This window comes from Neomonachus schauinslandi, chromosome 12 (assembly GCF_002201575.2).
Source record: "Neomonachus schauinslandi chromosome 12, ASM220157v2, whole genome shotgun sequence".
NCBI classification, from domain to species: domain Eukaryota; kingdom Metazoa; phylum Chordata; class Mammalia; order Carnivora; family Phocidae; genus Neomonachus; species Neomonachus schauinslandi.
Genome location: NC_058414.1, coordinates 10,073,215 through 10,091,068, shown reverse-complemented (window position 1 = coordinate 10,091,068; position 17,854 = coordinate 10,073,215). Strand labels below are relative to the sequence as shown.

At 38.1% G+C, this 17,854-nt stretch overlaps 1 protein-coding gene across 1 annotated transcript in view; it reads left to right on the top strand.

Annotated features, from left to right (window-relative positions):
• HECW1 (HECT, C2 and WW domain containing E3 ubiquitin protein ligase 1) overlaps nucleotides 1-17,854 on the top strand; it is a 445,759-nt gene that overhangs the window by 253,257 nt on the left and 174,648 nt on the right. The window contains exon 5 of the mRNA XM_021703699.1: nucleotides 2,425-2,519. Coding sequence (XP_021559374.1) covers nucleotides 2,425-2,519 — 95 coding nt within the window. The remainder of the gene's footprint in view (nucleotides 1-2,424; nucleotides 2,520-17,854) is intronic.

The following is a 17,854-nucleotide window of genomic DNA, read 5'->3' as shown; positions in this document are numbered from 1 at the left end:
GTTGCATCTATCCCTACTTTGTTGTTGTTGTTGTTTTTTTAATCAAGAATGGATACTGTATTTTGTCAAATGCTTTTTCTGAGGATCATATGGCTCTTATCTACCCTGACCTTTCTTACTTAAAGGCATTGGAATAATTTTATTTGAAAGGAAAGCTAGTAGTGCCTGTTTAGAATGCCTGTTATCTAAAATTTTCTTCCACCCAACTGTGCTTGAGGTGAAGCCATTGGCCCCTCCTTGCTGATGTCATTGGCACCTACAAGCAGAGGAACTTAAATTGCACTGGCTCAGTGAGGTTGCCTAGCTATATAGGCTCACTGCTTTATTCAGTGTCCCCCGTGATCCCTAACCTACAAGATATCTGCCTTTCAGGCTGAAGTAGTAGTGGATCTGGATGTGTATACCTAACAACGTGCAGATAACTGTGAGGTGCCCTGAAGAATGCAGAATTAGGTTGGAAGATTGTCCACAAGAAGAGCTTAAAAGGCAATAGACAATAATGTAAAATCACTGCAGGAAAAGAATGACTTAGGAGGGAATTGGAAAGTATTGATGTATCTAAAGGAAGAGCATATCCACTAAAAGGTGAGCACCCAGGTATCATCCAGGCAGTGGGAAGTCTTGACAAGTACAGTTCAATGGATAAAAAAGAGTAAATACAAATGGCTAATTAAAATTTGATGAAAAAATGTTTAATCTCACTACTAATCAAATACATGAAATAAAAACAAAATATTACTTTAAAGTTATATTTAATTGATAATACTCAATATTAACAAGGGTTCCATGAAATGGTCAGAGCTACATTTTCTGATGAAAGTGTAAAGTGCTCTTTGGGAAGCAGTTTGGCCACAAGAAGGGAGAATCCTTAAAATATTCACATCTTCTAAAGAATAATATTGCAGTACTCATATCTTCTATGTCAAGAAACCTTTCTATATATAGTAAAGTTTACAGATAACAGAAACCCCAAAATAACAGTGGAAAACAACATAAATGTTATATGCAAGGGAGGCTCCAAAATAAAGTACTTTAGCTGGACAGTACCATCCAAAGTAAAATTGAGATTTTGTCATTAAGGAGGAAAGGGAGAATGGGTGTTGGGTAGGTAAACAGCAAGTTTTGCTCCATTATCCTATGGAGAAATCTTGAACTTCAACATAATTTTCAAAAAGTCATTCATTTTTAGGGAAAAGCCCAAATTTTCAAAATTACAGGAATACTTACAATTACAAATCAATTCAATGATTCCGTAAAACAAAGAATGTTATCAACAAAGGTTTGATAGTTGAACCTGATTGTTTAATGTTAATTTTTAAAAATGCAGTTTTATTGCATTATTATTTTACTACATTACATATAATATTAAAGCTTATACTCTCAGATGTACATAAAAACACTCATAGAAGATTTTTTTATACTTTTCTTCATTGTCCATATTCTCCATAATGAACATACCTAAAATTCATGCTAAGAAAATTGTCGACATTATTTTTTGAAACATTACAATCGACAAATTCCCAGATTTGAGAAACAGGATCTCAAATTGGAGATTTCTCATGTTGTTCCAAACAAAATTAATATAAGGGGCTAACACATAGCCTGGCAAATTTTTCAAATTTAAAGGAAAAATCCTACAAACAGTAAATTGGGAAAAGCAAGTCACCTTCAAATGAACTAGACTCAGGTTGGCCACAGATTTTATCTTTAGTCATCATGCTCATCATGCATTATTTGCACTCTAAGAACTTTTATTTGCTTATCCAATACCTTATGAGGTGGGTACTATTGTTAGTTCTATTTATTTTACAAGGAACATGGAGTAAGGGAGGTTAAGGGACTTGCTTGTTGTCTCATAGATTGTCAGTAATGGAGCCAAAAGGCAAACCCAGGCAGAGTAGGCCCCCAAGGCCATATCTTTTCTACTTACATAGATAGGACTTTGAAGAAAAACAAACCGTGATGCAAAGAGGTTATCACTGATGTGTATCAGAGTTTGGAAAATATGCCTCCCATCCATGTATTTCAGTAACTTCTCAAAGTCCTCCTCCAAGTTGCTAAGATACTAATTACAATGAATTAAATAACCAAAAATTACAGAACAGACTGGTGGTAGGCATCAAACCGCCCAGAATCTTAGGATTAAGGGTTAATTCCAAATAACCTCTAATGGGATTGGATGGATGCTGAGAAGTTGAAATAATGGATTTCACTTGGGTACAAAGGGCAATTTTTGATGGCACATTTTTAGAAAGATGTCAGACCTGTCCATGGAGCCACATGTTGAATAAGCATCATCAGGTGTGGCCTGCTTGGCTCATGGGAGGAATTACGTGGCATTTCCTGGGGCTGTCCCTCTGGAGCTGGTTATCTCTCCCTGGATTATACCCTGCTTCTCAGTACCATTTGATTTTTGTTTTTCAGCTGAAACTAAGATCTGCTTCAAATACTACCATGGTGTGAGTGGAGCCCTGCGAGCCACCACGCCCAGTGTCACAGTCAAAAACTCTGCAGCTCCTGTAAGTCCCATTTCTTCCTCTTTGGTCAGAGCTAATCCTGGTGCTTCTTTGCTTTTTCCCATTTCATGTGTGTGTGTGTGTGTGTGTGTGTGTGTGTGTACACACATATGGAGATATAGTGATAGATTATAAGTAGATAGACAGAAACAATCTCAAAATAGTGAAGAGGAATGAGATCCAAAGGCAATCTTATTAAAATCATATCACTTTTTGTTTGTGAAATGTTAAGCTTCAATAGTGAGATGTTTGTAATAGACTCATGCTTAATAGCAGTGAATAACAAGTGTTTCTTTGGAATGCATTTTTAAAATTCCTTGGTTTTAAGTATTTATATTTTCATATGTTTTAATTTCTTTTTAGGCTTATAAATAAATTTATGGAATAGAAATTTATAATCTCAGACTGATTTGGGTCATAAAATTATAAAATGGTGGGCCTAGGAAAGACTAGAATCGCCGGTCCTTTTTTCCTTTATGTGAATGAGGAAACTGCCTGAAGTGCCTAAGTAACTTACCTAAGCTCACAGTTGCAAACCAGGGATTTAAGTCATGTCTTCTGTTTGTTGCTCTCTGATTTTGCTCAGTACTCCAGTAATAAATGCTGTCTTTTCCTTAATTACAGTCTAGTTTGCGTCTTTGTGGTGCTTCTTACCTTTGTTCTCAATACATCTGATTAGCTAAAATCTACTTTGAAGTGGCACTCCATTTCCTTTTCACATAAAATAAAGATTAGTTGGTGGGGGAGGCTGACCAAAAACCAGTAAGGACTTTGTCAGGGTGGTGTGTTAAGTAGAAAAGATTTGGTTTCTTCTATGTGAAAAAAAAAGAGAGAGAGAGAGAGCCTGGGTTGCTCAGTCAGTTAAGCATCGGACTCTTGATTTTAGCTCAGGTCTTGATCTCAGGGTTGTGAGTTCAAGCCCCATGTCGGGCTCCAGTGAGAAAACTTGAAGTGGAATATGTATGATTTAGAAAGACCTTTGCCTCTAAAAGACACGGTTTTGCTGTTTCATAAGTCAGTCCTTTAGGGTGTGGAAGATGAGTGACTTGAGTCCTTGGTGGTATAATCAAATGATTTGGGGAAGTATTCCCAGAGTGCCAGACCCCCCTCCCTGGGCCCATCACGTGTGGGACATTCTCAAAAGAGGGTGCCTAGAAAAGCCAAAGAGGCCTTGATAGAAGTGGCCAGTTGTCCAGGCAGGAGGGTCAGCTAAATCAAGGCGGCCAAGTTGGAGTTGGGGCTGAATTGAACCAGAGGCCCGAACACACAGCAGACAAAGAAGGGAGGCTGGACATGGAGGCTACTGAAGCAGGAAAAGCCTTCCAGGCCCAGGCACAGCCTGTCATGCAATGAGGCAGCTTCTCTCCAGACACACTGATTTCTCAAGCCAGGGTGGGTTTTGCACAGTGATGGACAAGCTTTTTTGGCTCAAGGCTGGAATGGGAGAGGAGAGTTCCTCACCTGCTTCTGCTCAGAGTGGTACCATGGGTGAGCTTGGGCAGCACTGGAATCTTTAGGATTCCCTTTTTGGAGAAGGCTCTCTGGAACATTTGGCTTCTCTGAACTGAGCCTACCGGGGACTCCAGAGGTAGTCTGCTTCTCAGACCAAAGCAAAATGCGATACACATCATCACAGAAGTGTGCAGTGTTAAGCCTAAAAGAAAACAAGGCGCCAGCTACCTGGAAAACTGCCTGGATTGCACAGTAGACAAGCTTTACAAAGTGGGATAAACTGTCAACAAACAGGTTTTCCAGGGGCTGCCGACAAGAAACAGGGGTGCTGTCTGAGAAGAGGAAACGGCATGTGGGGTGCTTCAACTTATTATTTGACAGGAAGTACAGGAGACGGCATTGAATGTGAGTCAGCCCTGACCTCATCTTTGTTATTCCACCTGGGCTACCATTGCTTGCCCTTAAATCGTAGACATCTTGAAATACTTTGACATGTTGCCGTCATCCTGATGATCATCCCCATAATGATTTTCTCACATACATCAGTAGACACTCGGGTTAACACTTTTATGTATGTTCCGCAGACAACTTTTGTTTCTCTTCTTAATCCCCACGCATGCGAGCACCAGATCATAAGGCCAAATGATGCCAGGAACTGAGAGTAGTGCTCCCACTGCCATGGTGGAATTTGCAGAGGGAGCATGCATTTTCCAGCAGACAGTATTTTAATGTGCAGTTGGGTTTTAGAATAGTTAAACCCCTGGTTCTTACAGCATGGTGCACTCTTCAGAGGAGTCTCACTCGCCTTATTTTAGTTGATTCACAGCGCATCTGTGAGACAGGCAGGAAGTACCATTTTGGTTATAGGACCATTTTGGCTATCTGGTGATGGAGTTTCTGATAAAATCTAGCAGCCTTCTGGGTTAAATAAGTACTTGCAGTCTGGTCTAAGGACTTATGCACACTGTTTCTAAGGGGAAATGCTATTCAAGTTTTCCAAAATCACTTTGCCAGTAACCTTTGAGCATCCATTTTTCAATGGAGGATTTCTGGTGCTGCACTAATCTCTTAAAAAGATGACTGCCAATGGCCATGATGTCATGCCCTGAGGGTCAGTGAGTTAGTCTGTGGCACTATGCTAAAAGTATAATTCTTTGGAAAGGAGGGAAAGATGTCAAATGCCCCCTTGGTATATAATCAGCACTTCAGTGTCTTGAGCACAGCAGATTCTCAGTGTGTTTTAATTCTTTTTCTCATTTTGTCATTCCCCCTTATCCTTTGCCTTTGTCCTACCGACAGTCATTGAGGTCCCAGTAATAAAAAGAGGTTGTCACCTATCCTTATCTTTCCAAGGCTCTCATTGATTTATTATTCTTAACTGTATATCAGAAACTATGATGAGTAAGGGGTATAGAAATAAATGAAATATGAGTCCTGGCATTGAGAACTCATGATTATGCTATTGTGACTTACAAATACGATTTGAAATGTCCAGTGCTGGGGTGTGAAAACCCACTGGGCTGGTGTGTAGAGTAAGCAGTGAGGAGGCGCCTGCAGCAGCTGGGAAGGCCTTCAGAGGAGGTGGCGTGCGGGCAGCATGAATGGGATTTGTGAGGCTCTGGAGGGAGTAAGGCACCAGCGGAAGGACAGCAAGTGCAAAGGTGTGGGGATAGGAAAGTGCCACAGGCCTGACAGGGAAGGAGACCTAAATTGTGTTAGATCTAATGAATATATGACTTACTTAATGTTTGCCATATAGCACCCTGTACTTCGTTTCCCATACTGTTTGTATCTTATTGGGAGCACCTAGCATATGGTTTTACTTATATTTTCTATAGAAAATCACGTTCAAAATAAGCTCTTTCTCTCGGTATTTTTGCTACCTTTCCCTGTGCATCACAGCCCCTCTTATAAGCCTCATGGTATTTTTTTTTCCTCTCCCTATTCATACATCGAGGGACAGAAATCTCTCCATACCTACAATTTGCCAAAAGATGGGAACGGTAAATTGTCCTTAGCTCAACACACTGTGAATTTTCCAGCTTTTCCTTCAGGTCCATGCTTCTTCCACAGTAGGTTTCCAATCTGCCCTTTCCTTTTTGTGGACCACGGGGCATCCTCTAGTGGGATCTACTGGATGGGGAGAGAGCTCTCCCTCTGCCTGCTGGGTTCTCTGCAGGGCAAGATATTCAGATGCAACCTGTAGCTGTTCTCAGTGTGTGCTCCCCACGCCTGCTTCCCAGGACTGTCCCCGAGGGGCGTTCACTGCACAGTGCAGTGACCACCACAAGTTCCCTCATCCCCAGCCGTGAGGAGGCCTGGGGACTGTAGCCTCTGGATACAGAAAATAGGTAGCTGTTGGAAGCATAATTGCAGCAGGGTCAGGAAGCCGGGTCCAGGGAGTTGGGGAAGGGCCACCACAGTGAGGGGTAGACAGAGGATGTTAGTTCCTGCTTTACCTGGGGCTTGCTGTAGAGGGTTCCCCAGATTTCGATTTAGACAGGAATGTATCTCTTACTCAGTCTTTATCAAGATTTTTTTTTAAAAAGACTGAAGTGGATTATTAATATCTGATAAAATAGATTTCAACACCAGAAAGTATTTGCAGACATGTCATAACAATAGAAGAGTAACCAGGAGGCCATAACAATCATAAATCACAAATAAATTATAAAACAATCCTAAATATGTACCTATTAACAGAACTTGAAAATACATGAAGGAAAGCTGGACAGAATTAAAAGGATAAATAAAAAATTCCACAATCATAGTGGAGACATTAACACCTCTCTCAGCAATAGAGGAAACAACTAGATTAGAAAATCAACAAAAACACAAATTTGAATAATATTTTCATCAAGATTTTAATTTGTGGAAATCCCATCAGAATTTTGTTCTTCTGGATTGTTTTTATCCCTAACTCACATTGCTATTGTCTGGCTACCTATTAGTATCTTCTAGCTTTTTCAATGAGAAATTGGAAGTGAACATACCCGTTTCTGCTCCTTCTTTCACCACTTTGATCCAATGTCTCAGCAACCAAGCTTTTGATGATAATTGAACAGCAGAAAGTTCAAAGCAAAGTTCTCTGCCAAAACATGAAATATATTTCTGTAAATTCATGTTCACACATTCATTTGCTTTGTCAGACTACCAAGCAGAGATAGAGTTCACATTCTCCTATTGGAAAAATAAAAAAACTGAATAGGCCATTTGTCTGGAAATGTAGGCTAAGTTAGTACTCTAAAATAAGATCAGGTTCATGGGGCACCTGGGTGGCTCAGTCAGCTAAGTGGCCAACTCTTGGTTTTGACTGAGGTCATGATCTCAGGGTCCTGAGATCAAGCCCCCCTTTCCAGGCTCTGGAACCTGGATATGTGGAGTCTGCTTGTCCCTCTCCCCCACCCTTCCCCACTGCCCCTCTCCCCACTCATGCTCTCTTTCTCTGTGTCTCTCTCTAAAATAAAATCTTTTTAAAAAATAAAAATAAAATAAAATAAGATCAGGTTAAGATTTTCTTTACAAACAGCCTGGGTCTCCTGCAATGGACAATGGACAAATAGGTGAATAATAGCCCCCAAATTCTAAGTCATTAAACTTTGTTCTAGTAATATTTGTCTTGGGAATTTTAAAAGCAGATTTTTCAGAAAAAAAATTTAAATCATTAAAAATAACTATAGAATAGCTACCTTAAAGTTATGAACCTCCTGGAAAACACTCTGGCCAGATTAGTTGCAAAACTAACTCACAGGCAAGTGATTGATGGGACCAGCTGTCAAACAGAATTGTTAGACATAAACCGATAATTTGATCAGCTTCATAAAAGATAGTAAAATGATCTTGTGGTTTACCATTGGGAGAGATTAAGTGGCAAGACTAGTTGCTGAATGAAGTCATTCTTGATAAGCATCAGTTGCAATGTATCATCAGTTTGGGGGTGAAGGTCTCCCAGTTTATTAAAGGGTCCCCTTCCCCCTGTCTGTCCACATGGAGTCTCAGCTTCACCCCCAAATGTGTCAAGAAGTATTCCCCAAATTAAAGAGGAGTAAAGAGTTTATCCCTCTTGTTACCTGGGATGTCTGACACTGCTCTGCTGGAGTGGCCCTGGCTTTGGACCCACGAGAGACCCAGCAGAGGTTCTCACAGCCCCAGGCACAGGCAGTCTTGAGCAAACCTTGGGATGGCAGCGCTTCCCAAAGGGCTACTATTTCATGATTTTAGTTCTTTAAATGAGTTTGCTATGTAACGAATTGCCTCTACACAGTGAAAGAGGGACTTGAGGAAAGTTCAGAGCCATTTTTCTTAAATCGTAAGAAAACAGGGCCTTGTAAGGATTTAGTCGGAATTGAGCCCTTTGTGATCTCACCAGACTTGTGCCCTACAATCATATTCTTAAATCTGCCCTCTTTTCCCATTCTGATGCTGGAAACCTGGCCCCATGACAGTTTGGGAAGGTGACATGATGTTTATTTTATAATTGGATGTGGATTTTATAATTGCCGTAGGAGCCTTTTGTGAATTAATTCTGTTTTGTCTGTTTTCTCACTAACACATCCATAATTTATTTTTGTAGCTTGTCACCAGCACCTGTCCAACCAGGCATTAAAAGAGAACTTCGTCAATAATCCGATGATGAGATGAAATTCTGAGAGTTAGTCCCTAATATTCTGAAAATCAGTTTCTAAATGAAATAATCTCAGTTACACTAGAAGGGCAAGAAGTCTGAAGTAATTAGACTGTACATTTTTCTAATTTTTCATTTCTTTCCTTCATATCTACGCCTATTAGCCTTTCTTTAGGAGAGAACTTAAGGAAACATTTTGATTTGTAGAAGCCATAAATCAAATGCTACAGATAAAACACAATAAATGTAAACTTGAGTGCTCCTGCTAAAGCTGCACGCATGATTTATTTACATGCAAAGGATCAATGTTGCCCAGACATTTACTAGTGAGCTATAGAATGATTTTATAAGGGGGTATTTTACAAGATCTCCTGACTGTTGTGACTTTAAAGTCTGTCTCCATTCCACAAAGTCTGGGGTGCACTGGGAAAGTGATTTCTCAGGGGGCATAGGGAGAAGTTGGTGGTTAGGTTTTTTTTTTAACCTTTTGATCCCCTGAACCAATTTTATAGTTAGATATTGACATAACATATCATTTCTTCTATTTGAGAATCCATAGCCACCTTTTGTCTCATTCCTAATCTGGCAAATTGTTTTATGGTGCTCAGAACTTCTTGCCTCTAATCCTCGTTCTCCAGAAACCACTCCCAACTCTTCAGCAGCAACCCCCCCCCCGCCGCCCCCAGTATATGCAGCACTCTGATTCCCCAACCTTGGAGGTCTGCTGAGAACATAGTTATTTTGTACATCTTTGTATAGCCTATGGCTTTTATAATTCATTTATTCAGTTATTTATTTATTAGTGAGCTCTTCTGTGTTGACCACTAGTTATACAAAACTGAATAGAATAAATGCCCATCCTCTTGAAGACACCTGCCTGGGATGGGGTTAAGCAGTGGGGAGACAGACTAGAAAACAGACAATAACAAAGGACTATTCTAAGTGCTGTGGGAATGGACACATAGGGCACTTCGGGAGGACCAAGGATGAGCAGGCCCAGAACATGATGGAAGGCTTTCTAAGTGGAGCGGACCAAATCATGGCCAGGATTCCTGATCAATCCCTTTATTTTTGTCTACACTGTTTTACCCAAGTGTCGGGACATGTTATTCACATGTATATCTTCAGCAAAAGTCCCTTGAGGTTTTGATTAGACTAAAACAGGGGAACATTTAGACATTTGTATTTTGGCTAACACATCAGATGGACTCATTTTTGTAGAAGAGAAATAAGAGGAAAGGAAATCACAGCCACACCATGCATCCTCTTCTAGAGAATTTACCCAGGTCCTGCCCAAAATCATACCTCTTAAGAAGGTACCCTGAAAGTTTGGATTCCATCGTGGCCCAACATTAAGAAATTTTGTTCTATTTCAGCAGAAGAGGTTCAGAGCTTATTTTAAAGTGGAATTTTGGGGTCTTGAGTCTGGAGGTGGTGTTTCTTGATAAGGTTCTTCTACCAGCTTTGTTTTGGCATAGGGGTGGTTTACATCCTTCCTTTCTGGGGTGTGGGAAGCAAATGCCAAATCACATCCTCTTCATTGTCCACAGAAACCAAATTTGAAAATACCTAGACACATATCACTAGTGGGAAGTGGAGATCCTCTGTATTTTTTTAAGAGCCACGTTCTTACACTGGGGTAGGGTATCTGTGAAGCCCTGATGTTATATGGATGTGTTCATGAATGTCTTAGAGGGTGGCTCTTAGGCATTCATTAGGTTCTGAACAGGGTTCATGGTCCCAGAAAGCTTATCACTGTTAGAGAAAACACCAGTATCACTCTTTGCTGATATAGAGACCTAATTTGTTCGGCTTTGTACTGTTAAAAGTCTACCTTTGCCTTTTTTGGAGTAAACACCCCAGTCTTTGGCAACCCAAAGAATAAAGCCAAGAATGTTATTAATGAAAGGAAACAAGTAGTAAATACCTAGATAAGAGATCCAAATCTAGAAAAGAGATGAATCTAGACATGAACATATTCAGGGAACCTGATACAGAAGGACATGAAAATTAAATGAAGGCCTCTTAAACAGAAAGCTTTTTGTTTTTCTTCTGCAGCAGGATACAAATATTGACATCCCAGGGATTAGAGGCAAGGAGCTTGGCACAGAGTAGACAAATTAAAAAGTATTTATTCTTCCTAAAGCAAAGCAAAATGGATGAATTCATAGGTGAGGTCTTTCAAACAATTGAGGTATAAGTAAATCTCATACAATTTAAACATTCTAGAGCAAAAAGAAAGAAGCTTCTAAATAATTTTCCTTACCCACCATAGAACTAAAACCAGAACTGTCAAAGAGAGCACTAAAATAGAAAACTATAGGTCAATCTTATGGATGAATGTAAATATAAAATCCTTAAGTTAAATATTGGCAAATAGATTTTAAAAGGATTATTAAAATAAAATTATACGCAGGTTGTAAAGTTGCCTCAATATTCAGAAAATTATTATTACAATAAAGTATGTGAATAGAAAACCGCATCATCCTCTCCATAGATACAAAAAAAAAGCATCTCACATTTCTTTCTCTTAATAATGCTTGTACTTTCAGAATAATGCTAAGTAATAGTGGTATTACTAGAGGTATTAGTAGTGATCTCTGTCTTGTTCTGGTTATGGTTAATGAAACCATTTCTAGTGTTTCCCCAGAAAACATAGGCAAGAAATGAAGATTCAATATTGGAAAGAGAAACAAAATTATCATTACTTTTAAATGACCTGACTATATGATCCAAAATAATTGGGACTCTTAGAAACAATAAATTATCTCTAATATGTAAGAATTAATAGCTGTACTATAAGCAAAGAAAACCAATTAGAAAACATAATGGAAAAAGGTTTTCATTTTAGATTAACCAAGAAAAATAAAATATCTTAGTAAGAAATGTGCAAGACCATGACCTCAAAGAGTTATCTTCACTCACATGTTTGCTGCATCATTATTCACAGTAGCCAAGATATGAAAGCAACCTAAGTGTCTGTCAATGGATGAATGGATGAAGATAATATGAGAGAGAGACAGACAGACAGATAGATGAATATTATTCAGACGTGAGAAAGAAGAAAATCCTGCCATTTGTGAGAGCATAGATGAACCTTGAAGACATCATGCTAGTAAAATAAGCCAGAAAGAAAGGCAAATATTGTATTGTTTCACATGTAGAATCTAAAAAGGCTGACTTCACACAATGTTATATGTCAATTATATCTCAATAGAAATGGAAAAAAATGTGCAAGACCAATTTATTTTTTATTTTTTTTAAGATTTTATATATTTATTTGAGATAGAACAAGAGAGCGTGAGAGAGTGAGAGAGAGCACGAACAGGGGTGGAGAGAGGCAGAGGGAGAGGGATAAGCAGGCTCTCCACCAAGCAGGGAGCCTGGTGCAGGACTCGATCCCAGGACCCCGAGATCATGACCTGAGCTGAAGGCAGACGCTTAACCAACTGAGCCACCCAGGTACCCCTGTGCAAGACCAATTTAATGAAAAGTTTAGAACTATTGAAAGGTATAGAAAATTTGAATATATGCAAAGATGAACTGTGTTCCTGTTTCAGAAGCAGTGTTTAAACTATATAAATTCCCTGTAAATTAATTTATAAATTCAACACAACTGCAATTAAAATATAAATAGATTGCTTTTGACAACAGAGTAACCCTAGCTTCATTGGAACCAGTATGTGAGAAAAGTTTATAATGGTTTTGGGAAATGAAAATAATGAGGAAAGACTAGCTTGCCAGGAATTAAAACGGGCTATGAAGCTATAAAAATTAAAATCATTAATGAAGAAAGAGACTAATAGGACAATGGAAAAGAAGAGAGTAAGAAAATAGACTCCAGGATATTGGAACTTTAATTAACAGTTAACAGTAATATTTAAAATCAGTGTGGGAAAGAGAGATTTTACCATATGTGGTATTATGGCAGCTAAGCAAAGTTTTGAAAAAAAAAAATATATATGTATACATCAAACCCTCTTATTATTCCTAATTCCTTGTGTACATATGGATAGAAGTTTTCAATATTTAAAAAACATAAAAATTCTAGTAAGAAAGCATGCATAGTTTAAAATCTTGGAGAGGGGGCGCCTGGGTGGCTCAGTTGGTTAAGCGACTGCCTTCGGCTCAGGTCATAGTCCTGGAGCCCTGGGATCGAGTCCCATATCGGGCTCCCTGCTCAGCAGGGGGTCTGCTTCTCCCTCTGACCCTCCCCCCCTCTCATGCTATCTCTGTCTCATTCTCTCTCTCAAATAAATAAATAAAATCTTTAAAAAAAAAAATCTTGGAGAGGAACAGTTCTTTCTAATCAGAACACAAAATCTAAGGCCATAAAGGAAAAGTAAAAATAAATTGTATTAGCTACATTAAAAAAAAAAAAATCTGAATGGAAAAAAACTCTAAAAAGTAAAAAGTAGAAAATAAAAAGAAGAAACTGATAAAAAATCAGGCAAAAAGCTAACTTCTTTAATTTACATAGAACTCATTTCTATTGTTTAAAGAAAAGACAAACCATTTTAGAAACAGGCAAAGAACCTGAGGTCGGTTTTTAGGGGAAAAAAATACAATCACCAATAAACACATAAAAAGACGCTCCATCAAGACAATATAAAGACAACCACACTGGGAGAAAATATTTGGAAAATATATAGATGATAAAGGGCTGTTATCCAAAATATACAAAGAACTCTTAAAATCAGCAACGAGAAAATGAACAACCCAATTTAAAAATAAGCAAAAGATCTGAACAGACACCTGACCAAAGAAGATATACAGATGGCAAATATGTACAGGAAAAAATGCTCCACATCATATTTCAACAGGGAAATGCAAACTAAAATGAGGAGATACAACTACACACCTATTAGAGTGGCTAAAATCCAGACACTGCCAACACTGACTGCTGACAAGGATGTGGAGTAACAGGAATGCTCATTCATTGCTGGTGGGAGTGCCAAATGGTACAGCCAGTTTGGAAGACAGTTTGGTAGTTTTGTACAAAACCAAACATACTCTTACCATTTTATCCAGTGATCACACTCCATAGCGTTTATCAAAAAAATTGAAAATTCAAGTCCATACAAAAACCTACACACAGATGTTTATAGCAGCCTTATTCATAATTGCCAAAACTTGGAAGCAACCACAATGTCTTTCATTAGGTGAGTGGATAAATAAACTATGGTACATCCGGGCCATAGGATATTATTATGAGCTATCAAGCTATGGAAAGACATAGAGGAATCTTAAATGCATATTGCTAAGTGAAAGAAGCCAATCTGTAAATGTTACATACTGTAGGATTCCAAATATATGACATTCTAGAAAAAGCAAAACCATAGAGACAGTAAAAAGATGAGTCATTGCCAGGAGTTGTGGGGAGGGAGGGATGAACAGTATGATACTCTAATGGTGGATACATACATGTTATTATACATTTGTTCAAACCCACAAAACATACAACACCAAGAGTGAGCCCCAATGTGAACCAGGGACTTTGGGTGATAATGATGGAAGCACATAGATTCCTACATTGTAACAAAGATGGAAGATGTTGATGATGGTGGAGGCTGTGTGTGTGTTGGGGCAGGGGGTTTCTGAGAGCTCTCTGGACTTTCTGCTTAAGTTTCCTATGAACCTAAAACTGCTCTTAAAGAAAAATAATTTTAAAAAAAAGAGAGAGATGCTCCAATCAGAAAGCAAATATAACATGATCCAAAACAACATGGTATCTTTGAAATTTTGTAAGAGAAGGACTTTGTAGGAAGTGACAGCTAGGAGATAATGGGGCATCTTTACACAGCTGGCACAAAAGCTTGACCTAAAGGCTACAGGAAAGGGAATCACTGAGTTAGAAGACAAACTAAGAAAGTTCACCTGAAACCCAGTGGAAATAAGAAACAAAAATAGAGAAAGAATAAAAAAGATCTAGAGATCAAATCTAGGGACAATAGGAATTTCCAAAAAAAAAAAAATTACAAATGAAATAAAAGATAAAAACCTTTTCTGATTTAAAAAAATATATACGTTAGACTAAACGTTGAAAATCCTAATCATATTTCAGATATCTGAATTTACATAGTAAAATACATATATATGTTCATGGTAGAAAATTGAGTAAGCATATAAATAAGAAGGAAAAATGATAATCCAACATGTAGCAAGCCTCTGGAACTATATCTGGAAGAATTTTCAAACTGAAGAATCCTATAAACCAGCAGAAGAAACTTTCAGCATACTTGGAAAAAAAAACAAAAGCCAAGAAACTTTGAATGTTCCCTCCACAGCACTAAAGGTGGCAAGAAGGTTATTTAAAGGAAACATTTTGTTTTCTACTGTATCAGCTGTCAAAGATAGGTGAAGACAAGGGAAGACAGATATTCTCAAGCATGTAAGAATATAGAAATTGCCCACACATCAAAGACACAATCCCAGGTCTGAGGAAATTGTGGATGAAAGTGAATAAGGAAACTAATTAGCTATAAAATGATAGGCAAAATAATTGTGAGGATACATTATTGTTTTATTATTCAAACATACATTGTGTGATTTATTGCATGAATGGGTTGAACAAAAAATATTCTAACCTTAATTAAAAAGGCACTCTTAAAAACTCTTTTTTAAAGATTTTATTTATTTGAGAGAGAGAATGAGCAAGAGAGAGAGGGAGCACTTCTATTCCTGAGCAGCAAAGAGGACTCACATGGTGACTGTATTAGCGGGCAGGGCTGCCATAACAAAATACCACAGATGGCGTGGCTTAAACAGCAGACATTTATTTTCTCTCTTCTAGCCTTCTGAAGGCTAGACCTCCTAGAGCAAGGTATTGGCAGGGTTGGTTTCTCCTGAGGCCTCTCTCTGTGGCTTGCAGATGGCCTCCTCCTCCCTGTGTCCTCACCTGCTGTTTTCTCTGTGCACGTGCATCTCTGGTGTCTCTTCCTCTTCTTATAAAGATGCCAGTCTGATTGGATTAGGGCCCTGCCCTAAAGACCTCATTTAACCTTAATTACCCCTTTAAAGGCTCTATCTCCAAATATAGTTACATTAGGAGTTAGGACCTCAACATTCATAACAGAGACCCACTGTCTCCTTGTGCTGATTTGACAAAGTCTACTCTCTCTGTCTGCGTAGAGTGCCTGTGCTACAGGAGATCTCATACAGCTAGCTCGCTATCAACCATTGTACATAATATATATTTTATATATTTATATAAATACATATTATCATATAAGTATATAATTATATATTTAATATATATTAAAGTGTAAGGATTTTAGTCTAATTTTCTGGGAGGGACTCTGTAATGAAATAGCACTGGAGATGAATGCTGATCCTAGAGCACCAGTCCTGTCTCCTTAGCCATATAAATACAGATACAGATGTAGACGTAAATATAAATGTAGATATACATATATATGCATATATATAATTATATATGAATTTTTCTTTTCTTATTTACATGAGCTTGATCATCTCTCCACAATCTAACAAACCAAATGTATACTCATACATTACAACACTTAGCCATGAAACACTAGAGGTTTTTAAAATGAAAATTGGGAGACCTTGGTTTTGTCTGGTCAGCTAGACAACTACTAAATCATTCTGAACTCCTGTGAACTCAACCGGAGATCTAAGAAAAGAATAGCTGCAACTTTACAAATAGAAAAGCAACCACTTTCTGCAAGAATGACAAGAAAGAAAAACTCACCTCAAAAAAAAAGAAAAAGAGGCAGTACTGACTGCCAGGGATCTAATCAGTATGGATATAAGTAAGATGTAGGAACTAGAGTTCAGAATAATGATTATAAAGATACTAGCTGGACTTGAAAAACCATAGAAGACATTGGAGAATCCCTTTCTGGAGAAATAAAAGAACTAAAATATAATCAAGTCAAAATTAAAAAAGCTATTAATGAGATGTAATAAAAAAACAGAAGCTCTTAACTACTAGGATAAATGAGGCAGAAGAGAGAATTAATGGTACAGAACACAAGAAACTGAGAAAAAGAGAGATAAATAACTATTGGATCATGAGGGGAGAATTTGAGAGATAAGTGATACCATAAAGTGAAACAATATTAGAATAATTGGGATCCCAGAAGAGGAGGAAAGAGAGAGGGGGGCAGAAGGTATATTAGAGCAAATTATAGCAGAGAATTTCCCTAATCTGGGGAGGGAAACAGGTATTCAAATCCAGGAAGCATAGAGAACCCCCCTCAAAATCAATAAAAATAGTTCAACACCCCAACATATAAGAGTGAAGCTTGCAAATTTCAGAAACAAAGAGAAAATCCTGAAAGCAGGTTGGGACAAGAGGTCCAAAACCTACAAGGGTAGAAACATTAGACTGGCAGCAAACCTATCCACAGAGACCTGGCAGGCCAGAAAGGACTGGCATGATATATTCAGAGTGCTAAATGAGAAAAAGATGCAGCCAAGAACACATTATCCAAAGAGGATGTCATTCAAACTAGAAGGAGAGATTAAAAAAAAAAAAAAACTTCCCAGACAAACAGACACTAAAAGACATTGTGATCATTAAACCAGCCCTGCAAGAAATATTAAAGGGGATTCTTTAAGCAAAGAGAGAGCCCAAAAGTAACATAGACCAGAAAGGAACAGAGACAATCTACAGAAACAGGGACTTTACAGGTAATATAATGGCACTAAATTCCTATCTCTCAATATTTACTCTGAATGTAAATGGGTTAAATGCCCCAATCACACAGGGTATCCGATTGGATGAAAAAGCAGGACGCATCAATATGTTCTCTGCGAGAGACTCATTTTAGATGAAAAGACACCTCCAGATTGAAAGTGAGGGGGTGGAAAACCATTTATCATGCTAATGGACATAAAAAGAATGCTGGGGTAGCAATCCTTGTATCAGTCACATTAGGTTTTAAACCAAAGACTGTAATAAAAGATGAGGAAAGACACTATATCATACTTAAAAGGTCTATCCAACAAGACCTAACAATTTTAAATATTTATGCCACTAACATGGGAGCAGCCATTATACCAATTAATAACCAAATTTAAGAAACATATTGATAATAATACAACAATAGTAGAGAACTTGAACACCCCACTCACTGCAAAGGACAGATCATCTAAGCAGCAGATCAACAAGGAAACAAGGGCTTTGAATGACACACTGGACCAGATGGACTTCACAGATATATTCAGAGCAAATCATCCTAAAGCAACAGAATACACATTCTTTTCACATGCACATGGAACATTCTCCAGAATAGAT